Source organism: Phyllostomus hastatus, unplaced genomic scaffold (assembly GCF_019186645.2).
Source record: "Phyllostomus hastatus isolate PE091 unplaced genomic scaffold, TTU_PhHast_1.1 phas_scaffold_21, whole genome shotgun sequence".
In the NCBI taxonomy this organism is placed as follows: domain Eukaryota; kingdom Metazoa; phylum Chordata; class Mammalia; order Chiroptera; family Phyllostomidae; genus Phyllostomus; species Phyllostomus hastatus.
In genome coordinates this window covers 26,876,230-26,893,958 of record NW_025334017.1, presented here as the reverse complement: position 1 = coordinate 26,893,958, position 17,729 = coordinate 26,876,230, and the positions used below count along the sequence as shown (strand labels likewise).

Below are 17,729 nucleotides of genomic sequence, written 5' to 3'. Positions count from 1 at the left end.
AAAGATTTTATTTATTTCTTTTTTAGAGAGGGGAAGGGAGGGAGAAAGAGAGGAGAGAAACATCAATGTGTGGTTGCCTCTTATGCACTCCCCACCAGGGGCCTGGCCGGCAACCCAGGCATGTGCCCTAGACTGGGAATTGAAGCAGCAAGCCTTTGGTTCTCAGGTCAGCACTCAACCACGGGAGCCACAGCAGCCAGGGCAACTTTTCTAAGCCTCCTACACCTCACCTGTAAAATTGTCTTTCTGGGTTTGTGAGAACCAAATGAGACAGTGTGGGTCAGAGGGCTCTGTCTACTTGAAGGCCCTAAAGAAACCTTATGTTGAAACAATCAAAATTTCAAATTGAAATACTCTGATGCATTTTTTTTCTCCACTGGAGTCATCAATCTACCATTATAGTACCTGGAAGAGCTGATCAAAGACAAGACATTCCCAAAGTTCTATTTCTACTGTGAGTGAAAATGAAAATAACTGGGCAATGTTGGTACATCTTGAGCCTAACATATACAGCAGGCAATGTGGACTATGGTACCAAGGATCTCTACTGTCTCCCTTTGAAAAGGCTGTTGGCTGCTAGTTGCGCTGACCAAGAAATTCGCGACCATCCAGATGGACAAGACAACTGTGGACATTTTCCACTCATGTGCAAGATCTATGCTTAGCGAAGAGAAGATGCGGCAGCAGGTGACTCTGAAAGTAGGAACCCAGCTCCAGTGAGCAAACTGGGTTCATTTCCGTGGAGTGAAGAGAGGACCATCGATATAGGACTGAAGAACTGCCAGACATTGTTAAGTAGTTATCAAAATAGGAGAAGTTCTCGAGAGGACCAGAGAAAAGAAAGTTACCTTCTCTTCGGCAGTGGCGGAGCTGTGACAAGGACAGGAAGCACCTGGGAGGCGGAAACTGAAGTAAGCAGAAGCAGTGATCTGGAAGGAGATACCTTATGAGGCATTAAGCCTGCGTAGGAGGCATGCATGAAGTGACTAAGCTATCATCTTGAAAGATCAGAAAGAGGTGGGGAAAGGCTGAGCTCGTCAGATTATGGATTCCCCCATATCTAAGCTACACGACTCCTCTAAAATGTTACAGAAGTTTAGATGAGGGCTGGATCATCGAATAGGGCTCTGAAGGGGAAGTGTTGAGACAAATCACAAGGTCGAGGAGAAAGTTGTGGAAGGCCCTGGACCTGGAGGATTTTGAATGGGAGGCTCTACAAGGGCAGCTCCCTCTGTAGTCTGAACAACTGGTTCATCAAATTTTTTATTCATCAGTTGCAAGACCCATTGGGGCCATAAACTGTGCTAAGTACCAGGGATACAGTAATGGAGAAGATAGTTGGGGCTACTCTGGAGCTCACAGACAAGAAAACATGCAATCACAGGAGTAGCTAGTACTATGAGAGGGGTGAGCATACAGCTTGGGGAAAAATGGGAGTGGGGGGCACTGATTTCAGCTTTCGTGGAATCGGGGCAAGCTCACTAGAGGAAGCGATGCCCGTGGTGACCAGAACAGTCTCTTCAGGTGGGCAGACAGGCCACAGAGAACACAGGCAAGAGAGAACTTAGGCAAATGGGGAAAAGGAAGTAGCTCAGTGTCACTGACGTGAAAGGGACAGTGTGGAAAGGTAAGCAAAGGCCAAATCATGAAGGGCCTTGTGAGTCTTGATCAGAGGTTTGGTTTGAGGGTGGGGTCTCAGAGGGGGGCAACGAGGAACCACTGAAGGTAAGTAGCTTAAGCAAATCTCTAGGCTGATTCATTTCTTAATCTAGCCCCCCTGAAATAAAAATAAAATCAAAACAAAACAGAAAAAACAAAATGGAAATAATTCCACCTGCCTAGTGAATTATAATGGAATATGCTATGGTTTTATTCCTTTCTTTCACTGGAAGAATACGAAGTACCAAAAATAGATATTCTTTAAGAGGTTGAATTGTTTGTATTAAATTTGTCTTTCCCTCTTTGCTTTAAAGATCATGTATTCTATCAGTGCACATACCACACACCAGTTCTTCACCACTTAGGTTATACTGTTTTGATAAATGAGGGAGGGGGGATAGAGTGGGAAAGTCAAATAAAAGCGCTGACCTCATTCTGAAGGTCACTGGTCAGAAGTCACGTGAGGCCCACCCTGACCTGCCTATTAACAAATACAACATACATACTGCCACCCTGGTCCTTCTTCGCCTGCTCTACTTTTACTTTTTCATTGCACTTATTTCCTTATAGCATACCAGGAAATTTGTTACTTGTATTTACTAGTTCTGGGACATAAGCTCTTTGAGGGCAGGGATCGTCACCTGTTTTGTTAACCGATGGATCCCTTGTACTTAATGGGTGCTCAATAAATACTTATTGAATTAATTGAATGAATGACTAGATAAAAAAAGAGGTTCAGTAGAAAATTTTGCTAACATTTATATTTTTATTTATATTTTTTCATTTTTCATTTTTATTGTATTTACTGGGGTGACACTGGTTAACAAAATTATACAGGTGTCAGGTGCACGATTCCACAACACACCATCTGTGCACTGCGCTGTGTGTGCACCAGCCCAAGCCAGGTCTCCGTCCATCACCATTTACCCCCCCACCCCGTACCCACCTCCACTCCTCCCCATCCTCCTCACACACCCCTGACAATCCCCACTGTTGCTGGAGTCTATAACTTCTTTTTTTAAAGTCATATATGGTAAGTTGAAATTACAGAATTAAGAAGAAAGATTTAGAATCCATTTTCACAACCTAACGCGTTATTCAACACTTTCTTTTACAAGGGTTCCTATTAACTCGTCTCCTTCAACCTGGCTCTATTTACAGCCTATAGCTAGACGTGCCACAAACCCTTTTCCCCAAAATACTGAAGTGCGTACTGAATTCTTGTTGCAGCAACTTGTAGAGAATCTGAATACCGCCCTGCAAGTTTCATTTGCCACTTTTACTGGATGTGCCTCATTCCTGCTATGCTTGCAGGCTTGTTCACAAGCAAGGGGGAAAAGGCCACTTCTACCATGATGGCATGCTGGTAAAAAGTGACCAGAAAAACAAAACAAATGCTGTCTTTCTTCCTCCTCCTCCCTGGGCCCCAGGCCCCAGGTCCCATGAGGTATAGATCTGGTGTTCTTAAGGGGAAATATGCCTCAATTTGGACAGAGCACGTAATGATGTGATTGGTTGTTAATAAAGTAGAGTGAGTTTCTTTTCAGAGTCCAGGGACCAGGGGTTTATTATAATTTTAAAGTTAAAGGTTGCAAATTGGTGGTCCATAGGCCACATCTGGCCCATACACAGAAGAGTCTGGTTTTGTCTATAAGTTTCACAAACTTTTTTGAATTAATCGCCAACGCTTAAAGAACAGGATTGCATGACAAACCAGAATGGTGACCTTGTTGAAAAATCTGGCAACAAAAGCCAGACATTTCTGCAGAGTAATAGCTTACTGGAGCCAAACAGGAGCTGCCTGTCTGAACGGGTAGGTTCTTCCTGGTTCCAGACTCTCCGGGGGCGGCCTCTTTCCCTCCCCTGTAGTGCTTGCCCCTGCAGGCACGAGGGACTGTGGGAGGACTGAGCACCTTTTGTTGGAAGAGAGGCCAGTTCTGGTTCTCTTGCGCATGCCCACCCTGCTATTTGTGTTTCACGATCTGGTCTGGCTCTTAGCAACAACATGAATCAGTCCATTTTTTACCAGTACCCTTGCGTTCCATATTCCATGCCTGAAAACACTCCTGTTTGGCATCCTCTTGTATTTTAGGTACAATGAAATGATTTCCATTTTTTTAAATTGATTTTAGATAGAGAGGAAGGGGTCGGGGGAGAGAGAGAGAAAGAATCTTGATTAGTTGTCTCCCACATGTACCCAACCAGGGATCAAACCTGCAACCAAGGTATGTGCCCTGACAGGGAATCAAACCCCCAACCTTTCTGTTGATGAGATGACACTCGAACCAACTGAGCCACACTGGCCAGGGCCAATTTTCATTCTTTTTTTTTAATTCACATGAAATTATTATCCATTTATTAACAATATCAAAGTATTTTTTTAAAGATTTTATTTATTTTTTATTTTATTTTTTTTTAGAGAGGGAAGGGAGGGAGATAGAGAGAGAAACATCAATGTGCAGTTGTTGGGGGTTGTGGCCTGCAACCCAGGCATGTACCCTTGCTGGGAATTGAACCTGCGACACTTTGGTTCACAGCCCATGCTCAATCCACTGAGCTACACCAGCCAGGGCCCAATTTTCATTCTTAATTATACTTGCCCTTAGAAGAGATTTTGAACTCATTCACCCTGAAGGCAGAAAGACAGATGAGGACTTCAAGACATCTCCAAACGAGAGACATAACGCAAAAATAATCATCAAGTTCTCGACAGTGAAATGGCACACAGTTGGCTGCAGTTGGGGGTGGGGTGCGGAAGAGGTTTCCAGGGTTTCTGGAAGGAGGTGCCAGCATCATTCTCCGTTCTTGTGTGTGACAAAGAGGACTGGCCCAGCTGCGCTGGCTTCAGGACCACGTGTACAAACTGCCGGACGAACTGGGTGACAAGTTAATTTCATTTTGAACAGATGATGAGACTTTTTCTTACATAGTAATATTAGTGCTGATATGCCTGTTAGATTCACTTTTTGAGGAAAAATGCAGAGCCTAGAAATTGCCACTTAGAGAAAAGCTAAATCCTCAACAGTTTAAGAGACACTGTTCTACTTCCCCTGCTTGAGACTGAGATATGGTGGCTGTTCAGTGGGGCTTGGGAGGACCCCCAACTCCATTCTTTCCTGCATACGGCTCTGATAAAGGACCAAAAACATACTCTAAACCTCAAGTTTGTGATCTCATTTTCCACAAGTGGACATGGTTACATCAGAATCAATTAAACTGGGTTACCCAAGCACCTAGGATGTATATGCTCCTGTGCTTGGTGCTAGGTGGCATCGGGGGTACCAAGATGAGTGAAATCAGTTCTGGGCCCACTACCGCACATGGTACCTTTGTGCAGGTCAGATAGAAAAAGGAGCTCTCTGGATGGATGCAGCCCTGTGTCATGGGGCTGGGCGTGGGGAGCAGAGCTCAGGACTTCATGCATAGGTCACAGGCTGGTTGGGTGCTTTGGTGAAGGGGCAACACTCGCCCTCACCCATGGTGACCCTGCAAGTCCTAGTCTTTAATCTCAAGATTAGAACCTAAGGATGGAGCAGGTATTTCATGAATATCCCAGGATGGATGTTAACACAGGAAAACTGAACTTGAAACACTACAGAGTTCAAAGAATGGAATTATTATACAGTTGAGGGATCAGAAAAAGCTTCACAAATGTAATCTTATCAGAGAGGTTGCAATGAAGGTACCTTGGAGGAGAAAGGCTGGAGGTGTGTTCACTTGAGGGTACGTGGGAGGCATGATGGCTGGAGGGCCAGGAGCCATTGTTTCAGATCCTGGTTCTGCCTCTTAGGACCATTCTGGCCTCGTCTCAGTATGTCCACCTGTATGTAACATGCAATAGCTAGCTCGGTGTTGCCGTGAGAGCCCAGTGATGCAAATCACAAGAGACAGATCAGTGCCTTGAACTTCCTGTTCTCACAGTGGCCCAGAAATATGGTCATCACCATTACGACTCAGTACACGGATCATAAACTGAAATTATTTTAGTGATTGGTATTTTCTTATGTATTGGCTGTTTACTCACACAAGAATATGAGTTTTATCAGTGCAGAGATCTTGGTTTTCACTTCTCCCTCCTGAGTGTTTCCAACAGTACCAGACCCACAGATAATTTGTTAACTCTTGGTTTAACGGGGGAGAGAAACTATGGCAAAGCAGGAAGGAGTGACTTTTCAGTAGTCTAACCTTGAATCTTCCACCACTTTTTGCCACCTTGGTCACTTTCCTCATTAGTGTGATTCGATAATACAGGATACAGTTTTGTTAATTTTACAAGGCAACTAGTGAAAAAGGAAAATTACACATTAGCCAGCAGGGGGCAGCAGTGTGTAAAAAATGCATCTGTAGCTCTAATGCCCAGGTGTCCTCTCATTTCCCTTGAACTGAGTAACTTGTATTTAAATTTTTCATCAACATTACATCCTGCGAGATAAGGGGAAAAACACATCCTCAGAGAAATACAATGCAAACTGTCCTTTATTTCTTTAAAAACGGTTTTCAATTCAAGGATCAAGGAAAATTCATTTGTGCCTTCTGATTTTACTTCCAAGTGTGAAGCAGTTAGTCACGGGACGCACAAGCTATTAAAACATTGAGTAGAAAGATTACATAATCTGTCCAAAGTCATGCAGATGAGATATACAAGCCCTGATAGGAAGCTTTTAACTCTTGTGTCATATTATAAGAAGCTGCTTGGTTTAAAAGTAAATAAGGGATTATATGAATTTCTTGCATATAATTTAAAACCAAGAACCAAAGAGCATTTTCTCCCTTGCTCGAAAAATTAAATAAAAGGTTCAGTACTCAGTGAACCCAGCAGTGAGCAGACCCATTAAAAGTAACTGAAGACAGTTTGGGAGTCCTTCTGAGACATTACATTTCTGCACCATCCGCCTGCTTCCTTCTTTTGTTTGTATTTAGAACATCATGGGCCCCGCATTCTGAGCAAGTTTTTATCTAAATCTGTATCTTCCCCTTCTCTATTCTCATTCTAGTACCTTTTGTTTTCTCCTTTTCCCCAGTTCAAAAGTAATGGTTTCAATACTAACGTTTCCTTTTAGATCCATGCCAATAAAAAAGGCCAAACAGGCAAACCAGAGAGGTTTCAAGACGAGAGGGAGAAGAAGAGCCAGGCGGTAGAGTCAACCTAGGCACAGCAGTGGCTGCTATTTGGACTTCTATGAGAAATGTAGCCTACCATTTGAGAACATTCTTTATTCCCAGTCCATCTTAAAAGAATGACTGTAACTAAAGCTCCTTTGTAGTTTCGAATATAACTATACAGTCATGATAAGCAACCTTCCTGGAGATATTGATGACTGTGACCTTCAAGTGGCTTTTGTACTGTATTTTCCTAATTATGTACTTTCCCACTTTCCTAGAAGATGATTTCACATCATTTCTTTGCTCCTAACAAGCTCTTTCTTCATCCATATTCTTAGTTGATGAAGCATCCTGGGGAGGACTTTCACAGGACTCTCAGCACCACACCGACCCACCGGCGGCATCCGCACCCACCCACTCAGCCTTCTCATCTGCTTCTGTTTTAAGCTCATCTATCTCCCCTCCTCTCTCACCTATGGAAAGACAATTCCCGTGACACTCTACAATCTCCTGTACTTTGTCAAAATTTCCCCTCTCTAATGCATTGCTCTCATCCACATAAAAATAGGTTATTATTTCTCCCATCTTAAAAAAGCCCTCTCGTCTCAATTTACTCCACATAAATTGCTCTTCTTCTGCTGTTCTCCTCTGTTCCTACAAAGAAAATTGAAATTTTCTACATTTGCTATTTCTAGTGCTTCCCCCCGACCCTTTCTCTTAAATCCACTCCAATATGGCCTGCGGGCAGACCATGGCACTGCCCTCGTTGAAGTCACCCAGGAGCGCACCAGGATAAAACTGATGGTCATCTCAGTCCCCACTCCACACATCCATCTCTGCCTCCTTCTCCATACGGTCTTCACTGGCTTCCAGCCCATCACAGCCTCCTGGCTTTCCTCCTGTTCCACGGCTGTTCCTTCTGCCTCGTTTGCCAGATCTTCTCAACTCTGGGAACTCCGGTCCTCAGTTTGTGGTCATCTGTCAATGCCTACTCTGTTGGCGAGCTCATCTATAGTTTTTGTTATTATTATTATGTTAAAAACTCCCAAGGTAATATTTCCAGAACAATTTTTACCCCAAGCTCCAGATCTGTATAGGCAACTTGTTTATTCTCTATCCCCACTTCTTGGAGGCCTAGTTAACAACTCAAGTTCAACTCCAGAAGTCTCTGCAAACCCCTTCCACCCTCATCTTTCCCGCTCTACAGGAGAGGAAATCCATTCACTGGCCCTGGCCAAGAACTGTGGAGAAATACTTGACAGCTTATTTGTTTTTTCTTTCTTTTTACATTTAAAATGTAACCACAATGTGATGACTTCTCACTCCCTCTATCACAACCACCTTGACCCGAACTACCGTTTTTTTTTCTTGTTTTGAACTATCAATTAGAATGAATCTTTCAAAACCTAAGTCAGATCTTGAAACTTCTTTGCTAAAAATCGTGAACCATGCCTCATTTCACTCCGAGCAAGAAGCACAGCCCTGCACTCCAGATGAAACAGTTTCCAAGATGCCGTGGGCTCTGGCTCCCATAATCTCTCCAAATTTGACCCCCCCCCCCCCCCAGTTCACTTCTTTCCGATCACACACACTTGGATGTTCCTGCAATACCAAGCAAGCTCCTGCCTCAGGGCCTTTCTTTCCTTCTTCCTGGAATTTGATTTCCCCGGGTACCTGCACTGCTAACCCCTCACCCACTGAAGTGTGCTCTCCCTGCCACGTCACCACTGTGGTTGACCGTGACTGCCGGGAAAGAGAAACCCCAGCACGCCCCTTCTCTGGCACTCCAGATCTCCTTTATCTGGTTAGGCATTTTCTTTACTCATTACCACTTATCACTTAATTTCCTACACAATTTACTTATTTACGATGTTATTTATTTGCTTATTTATTTATTCATTTAGTCTTCTCTGCCGATACATAAGCACCAGGAGGAACTGAATTACTATAGTAAGTAGAATGGTGGGTAATGAGATAAGGTTAATTAAAAAAATAGTAAATTTAATTAGGTGGAAAAGATAACTTGTAATCTGGATAATAGGTATCTAACTTAGTCAATTTGTTTGGACAACAGTTGCCTGAGGTGAGAGGAAACGACAAGAAGAAGGAAACATGTGATTTACTAGGTTGTAAAACAGAGGGTTGGCTTGGAAATTTCCTTAAAAGAAGGGACTTGGCTTGTTAGCCTGCATTTGGATAGAGTTTTCCTAGAAGTGTCACTGAGAAGCCCAAGAATCACCATCCATGACCCAAATAAATGACCAGGGTGGCTGTAGTAGACTGGAGACAATGGTAACAGTTTTGTTGGTTGAATGAGTAACATTAAACATAAGAAAAACATACTAAAAAAAGTGCAGAGATGATGAAGAAATGAATTGCTCAAATTGGGATTATAGAAGATGTGAAATTTCTAATCAATTTGACGACTTGGTTATGTTTATTGTTTTACAAGTTTAGTTTGAATTTTTAATCAAAGGCCCGCATTCAATAAAGAAGCCAATAGTTAGTTCTCCCAGCTTTCTAACAGAGTAAAGCGGTTCCTCCAATCTCTTCCTTCTTCCACTCCCAGAGCCAACCTTGAACTCTTCATTTGGACCCGCTCCAGCCCAGACTGTTGTTCTGTAGGGCAGCTGTCTCCGTGGGCTCACCCGCACGCGATCCCCGTCACATCTCCCTCATGGAGGTCTCCTGAGTCACCAATTCTGTAATGTTTTCCTTCTCGCTTTATTTTCTTATCTTCTCAGGTAAGAAATGGGGGAGGGAGAGAAATTTTTAAGATGTGCATGTATGAGAATGGCTTTATTCTACTCGTACATATTATTGGTAATTTTAGTGAAATTTTGGTAGGAAATAATTTACCATTAAAATTTTGAAGGCAAACTCCGTTGTCCTGTAGTTTCTAGTGCTGCTGTCGACACATCTCATACCACTCTGATTCTCGACCCACTGAACAGGTATGTCCTCCTGAAGAACTGACAATCTCTTCTCTGTCATCAATTTTCTTAAGTTTCATGATAATGTGTCTAGGTGTGGGTCTATGTTTACTCATTGTTCTTGGCACTGGGGTCATTCCATTTGGAAATTCACGCCCTTCAGTCCTGGGAAATCTTCTTGAGTTACGTCTCTAAATTTTCTTTACCCTGTTTTTTCTCTCACATCTCTCTCTGGAATTCTTGTTTAAATGATGGACATCCATGAATGGCCCTCTAATTTCCCCATATATTTTTCTCCAATTTTCATTCTTTACCTTATTGTTATCCTTTTGGGAAAATTTCCTTCAAAACTTTTACTGAGTCTTTCACTTAGCAATCATATCTTTATTCTCTTATAGCTTTCTTTTGTTTGTTTTTGGAATATTCCTTTTGTATCTCTGTTGTGGTTTCATAGATATGAAATATTTTATCCTGTTGAGAATATTAAGTGTCATTAGAAAGTTTTCTTTTTCTGTATATTTCCCTGTATACAGAAAAGAAAGTTTTCTTTTTCTGTATATTTTCTGTTCCTTCCAAATTTTTTCCTTTTAAAAAATTTTTTGTTGAATTTATTAAGGTTAAGCAAAAGAAAAACCCCTCATAGACATAGGTAGAAGAGGGTAAATGGGGGATAAATGGTGATGGAAGGGGACTAGATTTGGGACAGTAAACGTACAATCTAATTTTTTCTGTTCACTTGGTTTGGTCAATATTCTCATAGTAGAACCTTTTTAAACTTAAAAAGGTAAGAGGGCTGAAACTAAGGAGGCACCACGGTGGCTTTCCTATTAAAGAGTAGAACTCTGAAAAAGCTGACTGGCAGTGGAGTTTGTCAACCATTGTTTTCCCTGGAAGATCCTGGGGGAGCTGACTCCTACAAGAATTTTTAATGTCAGTAACTTTTCTTGCAGGTCAGTCTACTTTGCAGACACACGTTTTAGTCCAACCTTTATTCCTGCTTTGGGAAATGCTCCTATCACCAGCTGCCTTCTGGGAGTTCCGCACTGCACACTGGGGCTTCTCAGCTTGTCCCACTGGGGTCCTTCGCTTCCTGGGTCTCCTGCGCCTTCTGCTGTCCAGTTTCCAAAATACTGCTGCTGTTATTTTGTCTTCTGTTTTTTCTCCTTTTGTCCTTTTTTGTCTCTTTTTTAAACAAAGTCACTTTACTGTCATTTTAGTTGAGTAACAAAAACGAACAGATCTGAATGGCTGTATTTCATCTGCGACCTTTAACCGAAAGTCTTGCCTCAAGTTCTGTATTTAAGATGGATTAAATGCTTAGGAAATTTTAATTTACTATATATATATAGATTTGACTTATTAGATTTATAGGTGTTAAGTGCTTAGAAAGTACTGGATTTTTACACTTTAAGTTTGTCCTATTATACATTTATGGTGTTTTTGTTAAAAATCACATACAAATCACAATTTGTTAAAAATCATTTTAAAGTGTAGCTTGAAATGTTTGAAGAGGTTTATTTAACTCGGTTAGTAAATTTCAGGGGAACCTAATCTGTTAAATTTATGAGTTAATGAAATCAAGTAACTATTTTTATACAAAATATCTAGACTTATAAATTGTGCTTAAATCTTAAGAAAAATTATGCTTTCTAATTAATATTCAGCTTATAAAACCTACATATTTAAATACAAATAACTTTAAATAGTGCTTATTACAAAACACAACCTCTCCACCCAACTAAAAACCTAGTCGATGAACCTGGAGGACATTATGTTTAAGTTAAAGAAGTCTGATACAGAAGAATACATACTACATGATCCTACTTACATGAGGAGTCTAAAAGAGTCCAACTGATAGTAGCAGAGAATAGAACGGTCGTTTCCAGGGGGTTGGAGGAGGGGGAGGGGAAAGAATTAGAATACAAAGTCTCAGTTATGCAACACGAGTAAGTCCTAGACAACTACTATTCAACATAGTGCCTATTGTTAACCACAGTGTATTGCATACTAATTTTTTTCTGAGAATGTGGGTATTATGTTAAGAGTTCTTATCATAAAAAATAAGCAAAATAAGGGTGGGAGAAAACTTTTGGGAGTGGTGGATGTTGATGGCATAGATTATGTGATGGCTTCACAGGTACATACTTATCTCCAAACTCATGAAGCTGTGTGCATTAGAGATATATACAGCTTTTATATGTCAATCATACCTCATGACAGTGTTTTTTAAAATCTGATAGGAGTAAATGAAAATATAGCATAACTACATCATGTCATAGAAGTGAAGAAGCTATGGAAACGGAACTTTTGTTTCACTTTTGCCGCCTGAGGACCTCAAGGCTGAAAACTAAGGAGTAGATACTATTTATTTCCCCATCTTACAAGTGAGGCTAAGAGACTGTCACATTGGCTGGCACCTGCCCATCACATACACAGAAGGTATAAAACAGCTGATACGAGAGACGCCAAGAGAGAATTTGTTTGGCGAAAGTGGTCCTATATTGTGCGTCTACCTGCATCCCCATGTGGTTTGGGGAGAAGGCTAGAGAAAGCTTCCTCCTCATTTCAAGGCAAGTGAGTGCCTTCAAGGGGACTAGTTAGAGGGTCTGGCCACAGCTGGCCGGCCCAAGGAAGAGGAGGGAGAGGCTGTGTGTGCAAGAGGTTCATTTCCACCAGTGGAACAGCCAAGAAGGCTATTTTCTGGAAACCGGGTGCCGTGGTAGCTAACTCCTTGGAATTGTTTGAAAGGCGGTCTCATGCAGGTGGCACACCTGCTAATGCAAGGAAAGCCTAGAAGACACCTGAAGGGCAGGTGGTTTAGAATAATTGTATATAATCAGACATCCTCTGGCATAGTTCTACAGAATTCCACAGAGGAAATTCTTCCAGCATCGGGAATGAATACTGCAATAAATATAAGTCACACAGCTTGTTGACTCTGTTATCTGTGGTCCACCAGAAAATGGAGCTTCCTTGTAATTTCACTGGCAAAAGACTTTGCTGGACTAGAAGGGAACAGAATACTGTCATAGCTATGGCTGGACATTCCTTATCATTGCCATCTACTACCAAAAAAGTCCCTCAGAAAGTCAAAGGTCTCTCTTTTTCTCTCTTCTATCCCAGTTTTCTGTAAGAAATCTGTTTGTTTCATAGTCACTCTGTGACTAAGTCCACAGTCTTCTTCAAAGCCTCACTGTGCTGCAGTGATTCCTTCATGAAACCAGCCTGCTGGGCATGGGCTAAGTGCCAGCATTTAGAGTCTGAAAACAGGTAAGATCACTGCTGCGGTCTCATGTGTTTTCTCTACAAACGGGGCGCTCTCCCGTAATTTTGTTAAAAATAAGCTTTACTTAGAAACTTAATAAGAAATTTGACTCTTTAAGATTAGCAAAGGCTAGAAGCTAAAAATTATAAACATGTTTTAAATTTTTATTTAAAAATAAACATGGTCTCCATTGCCAAATACTTGCCCCTGAGAAGATCTTACAGGAAGTTCTACAGTGGTAGGGACATTGCTGTTTTGATAGATACGTCCATAGTTGTTTTTATGCTAAGTAACTGTAATAGTAGTTAAACATAGAGACGAAATTTCATTGTCCCCAGATTTGCTATTTTTAGCTGTCACACAGAACAAGCACCTTGTGTTCAGCTTATTATTAACTTTTACTCTTACACTTCCACATAATCTTGCCTTACCTAACAGGTCTCTACCAATATTATTTTCCCAAGTGGGTACCCTGAGTTTTGACCAATATTTATTTTTTAAACATTTTTCATTGAATGCATTGGGGTGACATTAGATGACAAAATTATACAGGTTTCAGGTGTGCAATTCTATAGTACGTCATCTGTGTATTATATTGTGTTCACTACCCTCCCTTTTATATACATTTTCTGTGTTGATGTCTTTCTGTCGGTTCTTTTTGTAAATTATCTGATAGCATTAGAAAATTTACCAGTCACTACCTGGAAAATGTTAAATTTTATTTTTTTATACTAGCAATTCTTTTGAGAATCTACATGCTATATATAGTCTTATAGGAAATAAATGTGACATTAAGTGTGTTATAATTTCATTTTATTCATCTGTTGTCATGTTCAGAGTGAAAAAATGCTTCCAGAAGTTTCTACAAATGAGATGAGTAATGAAAACAAGAAAAATCAAACAATACAGAAATAACATAACTTTAACAGAAATAAGATAACTGTCTTGGAATTTTTTTTCACCTTGTACCTCAGAATCAAAATGTCAGACTACTAACATAACTAGTCCTCTTAAAATCAAAGGCCAGCAATTTCTGGTACTTACTTACTTTGCATGAGATTTTACCATTTGGTTGATTTCCATGTTTTAATAGCAGGACTCTGCTATCCCAACTAATGATTGGCATTTTAAGTAAATGAGAAATAAAAAAATAGAAAGGCGTAATTGCAGAAACTTACTTCTCAGCTTCATGGATATTGAACATAGTTCCTTGTGATTGAGCCTTCAGCAGCAGTGCGCTGAGAAGTTCTCTTTCAAACATCCTCGATATTTCAGCGAGTTTGTTTCCGCCCTGAATTCGAAATCTCTAAGGACAGGCTGTCTTTGAATAGCACTGTTTTTTCTCCATCTTTAGCAGACTGCTGCAGTGAGAAGTCCACACCTTCCCACTTGTCTTCCTCTCGCTAATTTTAAGAAGCTTTTAGAGCTGGATAAGATGGTGGTAGTTGAAAGAATAAAGAGACAAATATGTGTTTTAGGTTCAAAACAGCAAGTTATTCATTTACTCATGGAATGTTCTGGGAAATATTTAGCTCCTGAAATTAAACACACTGAGAGGGTGGGAGAACATTTAAATATGTTGGCCCCATATTGGTCTTCCAAAGTTTTGGCTTCAGTAATATTACATTTTCTAAAATCAAATGTATATTGTCTCCTCTCCAAAAAATTTAAAAATGTTTTACAGGATATGACAAGTATTAGCAAGGATGTGGAGAAATGAGACCCCGGTGCACTGTGGGCAGGACTGCAAAATGTTGCAAATGCTACGGAACACAACATGGAGCTTCCGCAAAAAACTTAAAAATAAAGCTACCAGAGGGTCGAGCACTGCTACTTCTGGATACATAGCCAAAAGAACTGAAAGCAGGGTCTCCAAGAGGTATTTGCTTGCCCATGTTCATAACAGCTCTATTCACAATAGCCAAGCAAGCACCTTACGTGTCCATCGGTAGCTGAATGGATAAATGAAATGCGGTACATACATACAATGGAATATTACTGAATTGCAAAAAAGAAGGAAATCCTGGCACATCCTATTCTATGGGTGAACCTTGAGAACTTTGTGCTAAGTGAAATGAACCAGTCACAAAAAGACAAACGTTGTATGATTCTAGTTATACTAGGTATCCAAGGTAGTCGAGTTCATAGAAACAGAAAATAGAATGGTGCTCACGAAGGACTGGGGGGTAAGGGGAAAGGAAGAAAGTATGTTTTAGGGGTATACGGTTTCAGTTGCGCAAGGTAGAAAAGTTCTGAACATCTGTTGCACAACAGTGTAAAATATTCTTAACATTGAGTGTGAACTGCACACTCAAATGGTTGAGATCTCTGCCTGCCATTCTGTGCTTTTAAAGTCACAAGTACCAGTTAATTCTACCCAGGAAGCACAAGCTAGTCTTCAGTAGAAGTTTCTAAGTCTGAATCATGATGACCTACCCAGCTGGCTGGAGTCGTGTGGTCAGTCGGAAGGCACACGCTTCTCTGTAAGCCTAGGGTAACAGCATCTGAGTTGCAGCCACAGGACTAGTGAAACTTTTTGGAGTTCTAACTAATCATTACTATTCCAAACTTCACTGAATTGGAGAAATGGACAGCTCAGGAAGGCTAAATTATATAAACTCAAGAACATGTGGCAACATGATTAAGAATATGGGCTCAGAACTCAGCTTCTCTGAATCAGAATCCTTACTACCCTACTTAGAGACTGAGATTTTGGACAAGTTACTTACCCTCTCTAAGCTGTAAGCTTTCTTTCTCTCACCTGTGTCGTGTAAAAGTGTAAGGACTTTGTAGGGTTCTGGTGAGTACTACATCAGATGGTGCATAGAAATGCTTACTATATTGCTGGGCACACAATAAACACTTAAATTTTGGGTCATGTTATAACTTGTTTTTTTCTTTTTGAAGAGATATTTGAAGCTAGAGATTTACTCTTCAATATTTTGAATGGGAAAATAAATCAAACTATTTTAGTGAGTCTCTAAAATTCCCCTTTATAATTACTTTGATTTTGTAGATTACTTAGTTCCTTTAAATATTAAGGTTTTAATTATTCACATATTAATGGTTTTCATTTTTCCCATTGTTAGCTTCAAACTCTATGACACCTTGTGAAGCAGTGAGAGAGTTGTGGTATCACCCTGAGGTAACAGAAAGAACACTAAATTTGGAGTGAATGATATGGGAGGTAGTAGGTACGCTGTTGACTGCCAGCTATGTTACACTGGATACATATATAAGCTTTCTATCTTGGGGTTAGTCTTCTCATATAGAAAATTAGATTAATTTCTATTAAAATCTTGAAAGTAAGTTAAATGGGATTAAGAGTAATCACACTTACAAAAAACTCTGTAAGCCCTAACATTATACAAATGTAACTAATAAGGTCTTTAGAGTTATTGGATAATTAAGATGCCTGATTATCTATATATATACATACATATGATATTAGTAAGTCTTCATTGTAGAATCATTATCTGGAGCAAAAAAGTGTTAGCTAATTACATGTATCCTCCATGGGTGAAAATATTATCTTTGTCTTGTACATGGGCCCAAATTGCAAATTTAGCTAGACTCTTAAAGGTTTAAACCAGCAACTTGGCTTTGGAATAGGCTGTTCTTAAGATTTCCATTGTGGTTACTGCTTCTTCCAGATTCCTACAATCTTTGAGCCTTTCAAACAGACTGAAATAAGGTCCTAAATGATTTTATTAATAGTGATTTTTTTCCCTTTTTCATTTAGAAATAGATGCCACATAAAGATGGAGGACCCTGGCTGGCGTAGCTCAGTGGATTGAGTGCGGGCTGCAAACCAAAGTGTTGCAGGTTCGATTCCCAGTCAGGGTATAATGCCTGGGTTGCAGGCCATGACCCCCAGCAACCGCACATTGATGTTTCTCTCTTTCTCTCTATCTCCCTCCCTTCCCTCTCTAAAAATAAATAAATAAAATCTTTAAAAAAAAGTTGGAGGATTCAACAGCTGTGTAAGGGAAGCTATGCCCACCTAAAGACACTCCCATAGTAATCGTCAGTCAGGAAAGTAGTCATGTAGACACGATCTTCAGTTTCAAATGACCAACAAAGTCATCAAGTGTAACTGAGGGATGATAAAGACAATGTCTAACATTTGAGTGCTTTTCCCCATGAATGACCTTCTGAGTGATTTATTTACATGCTTTATTTAAGTCGATCTTTACAATAATGTTGAGGCAGATATATCATACCAATGTTATATTTAAGAAAACTGAGGTGTGGAGAGGTAAAGAAACTTGCCTCAGGTCACATAACTAGTAGGTGACTGACCGAAGGCTGGAGCCCTTCCATCTGGCTCCAGAACCAGCAGCCACACCCGGCTTCACAGCATTCTTTCCTGAGCATTCAAACGTAGTCAGAGGTGCAAAAATGGTAACACGCTGAGTAAATTCTGGTACAGGTCATGTTAATGCAAACACTAAAATGATATTTAGAATCACATTTCACAGATGTGAGAAAAATGTATATTATCAGATTAAAAATGGAAAACTATTCAATTATGTAAAAGTAAAAGTTGCATGAAGAAAAGCCACAAAATAAATGCACTAAGCTCTTAAGAATGTTATTCTGGCTAATGGAATTATGGCCGATTGTTACCCTCTTTATATTTTTCTGTGTTTTCTGAACTTTCAAAAACATGCATTTTTGAAAACCAGAAACAAACAGTACATATTATAATTATTTTAAATGCTATATTCCATAACCGATGGTAACTACTGTAGCAATATTATTTTCAT

General features: G+C 40.2%; 1 protein-coding gene across 5 annotated transcripts in view; it reads right to left on the bottom strand.

Moving 5' to 3' along the window:
- OXR1 (oxidation resistance 1) overlaps positions 1-17,729 on the bottom strand; it is a 374,848-nt gene that overhangs the window by 124,532 nt on the left and 232,587 nt on the right. The window contains exon 1 of one of the 5 annotated variants that reach the window (XM_045861029.1): positions 14,139-14,371. The exons of the other annotated variants lie outside the window; for them this stretch is intronic. Coding sequence (XP_045716985.1) covers positions 14,139-14,151 — 13 coding nt within the window. The 5' untranslated portion in view covers positions 14,152-14,371. Of the gene's footprint in view, positions 1-14,138; positions 14,372-17,729 lie in introns of those variants that run through there. 5 annotated transcript variants of the gene reach the window in all.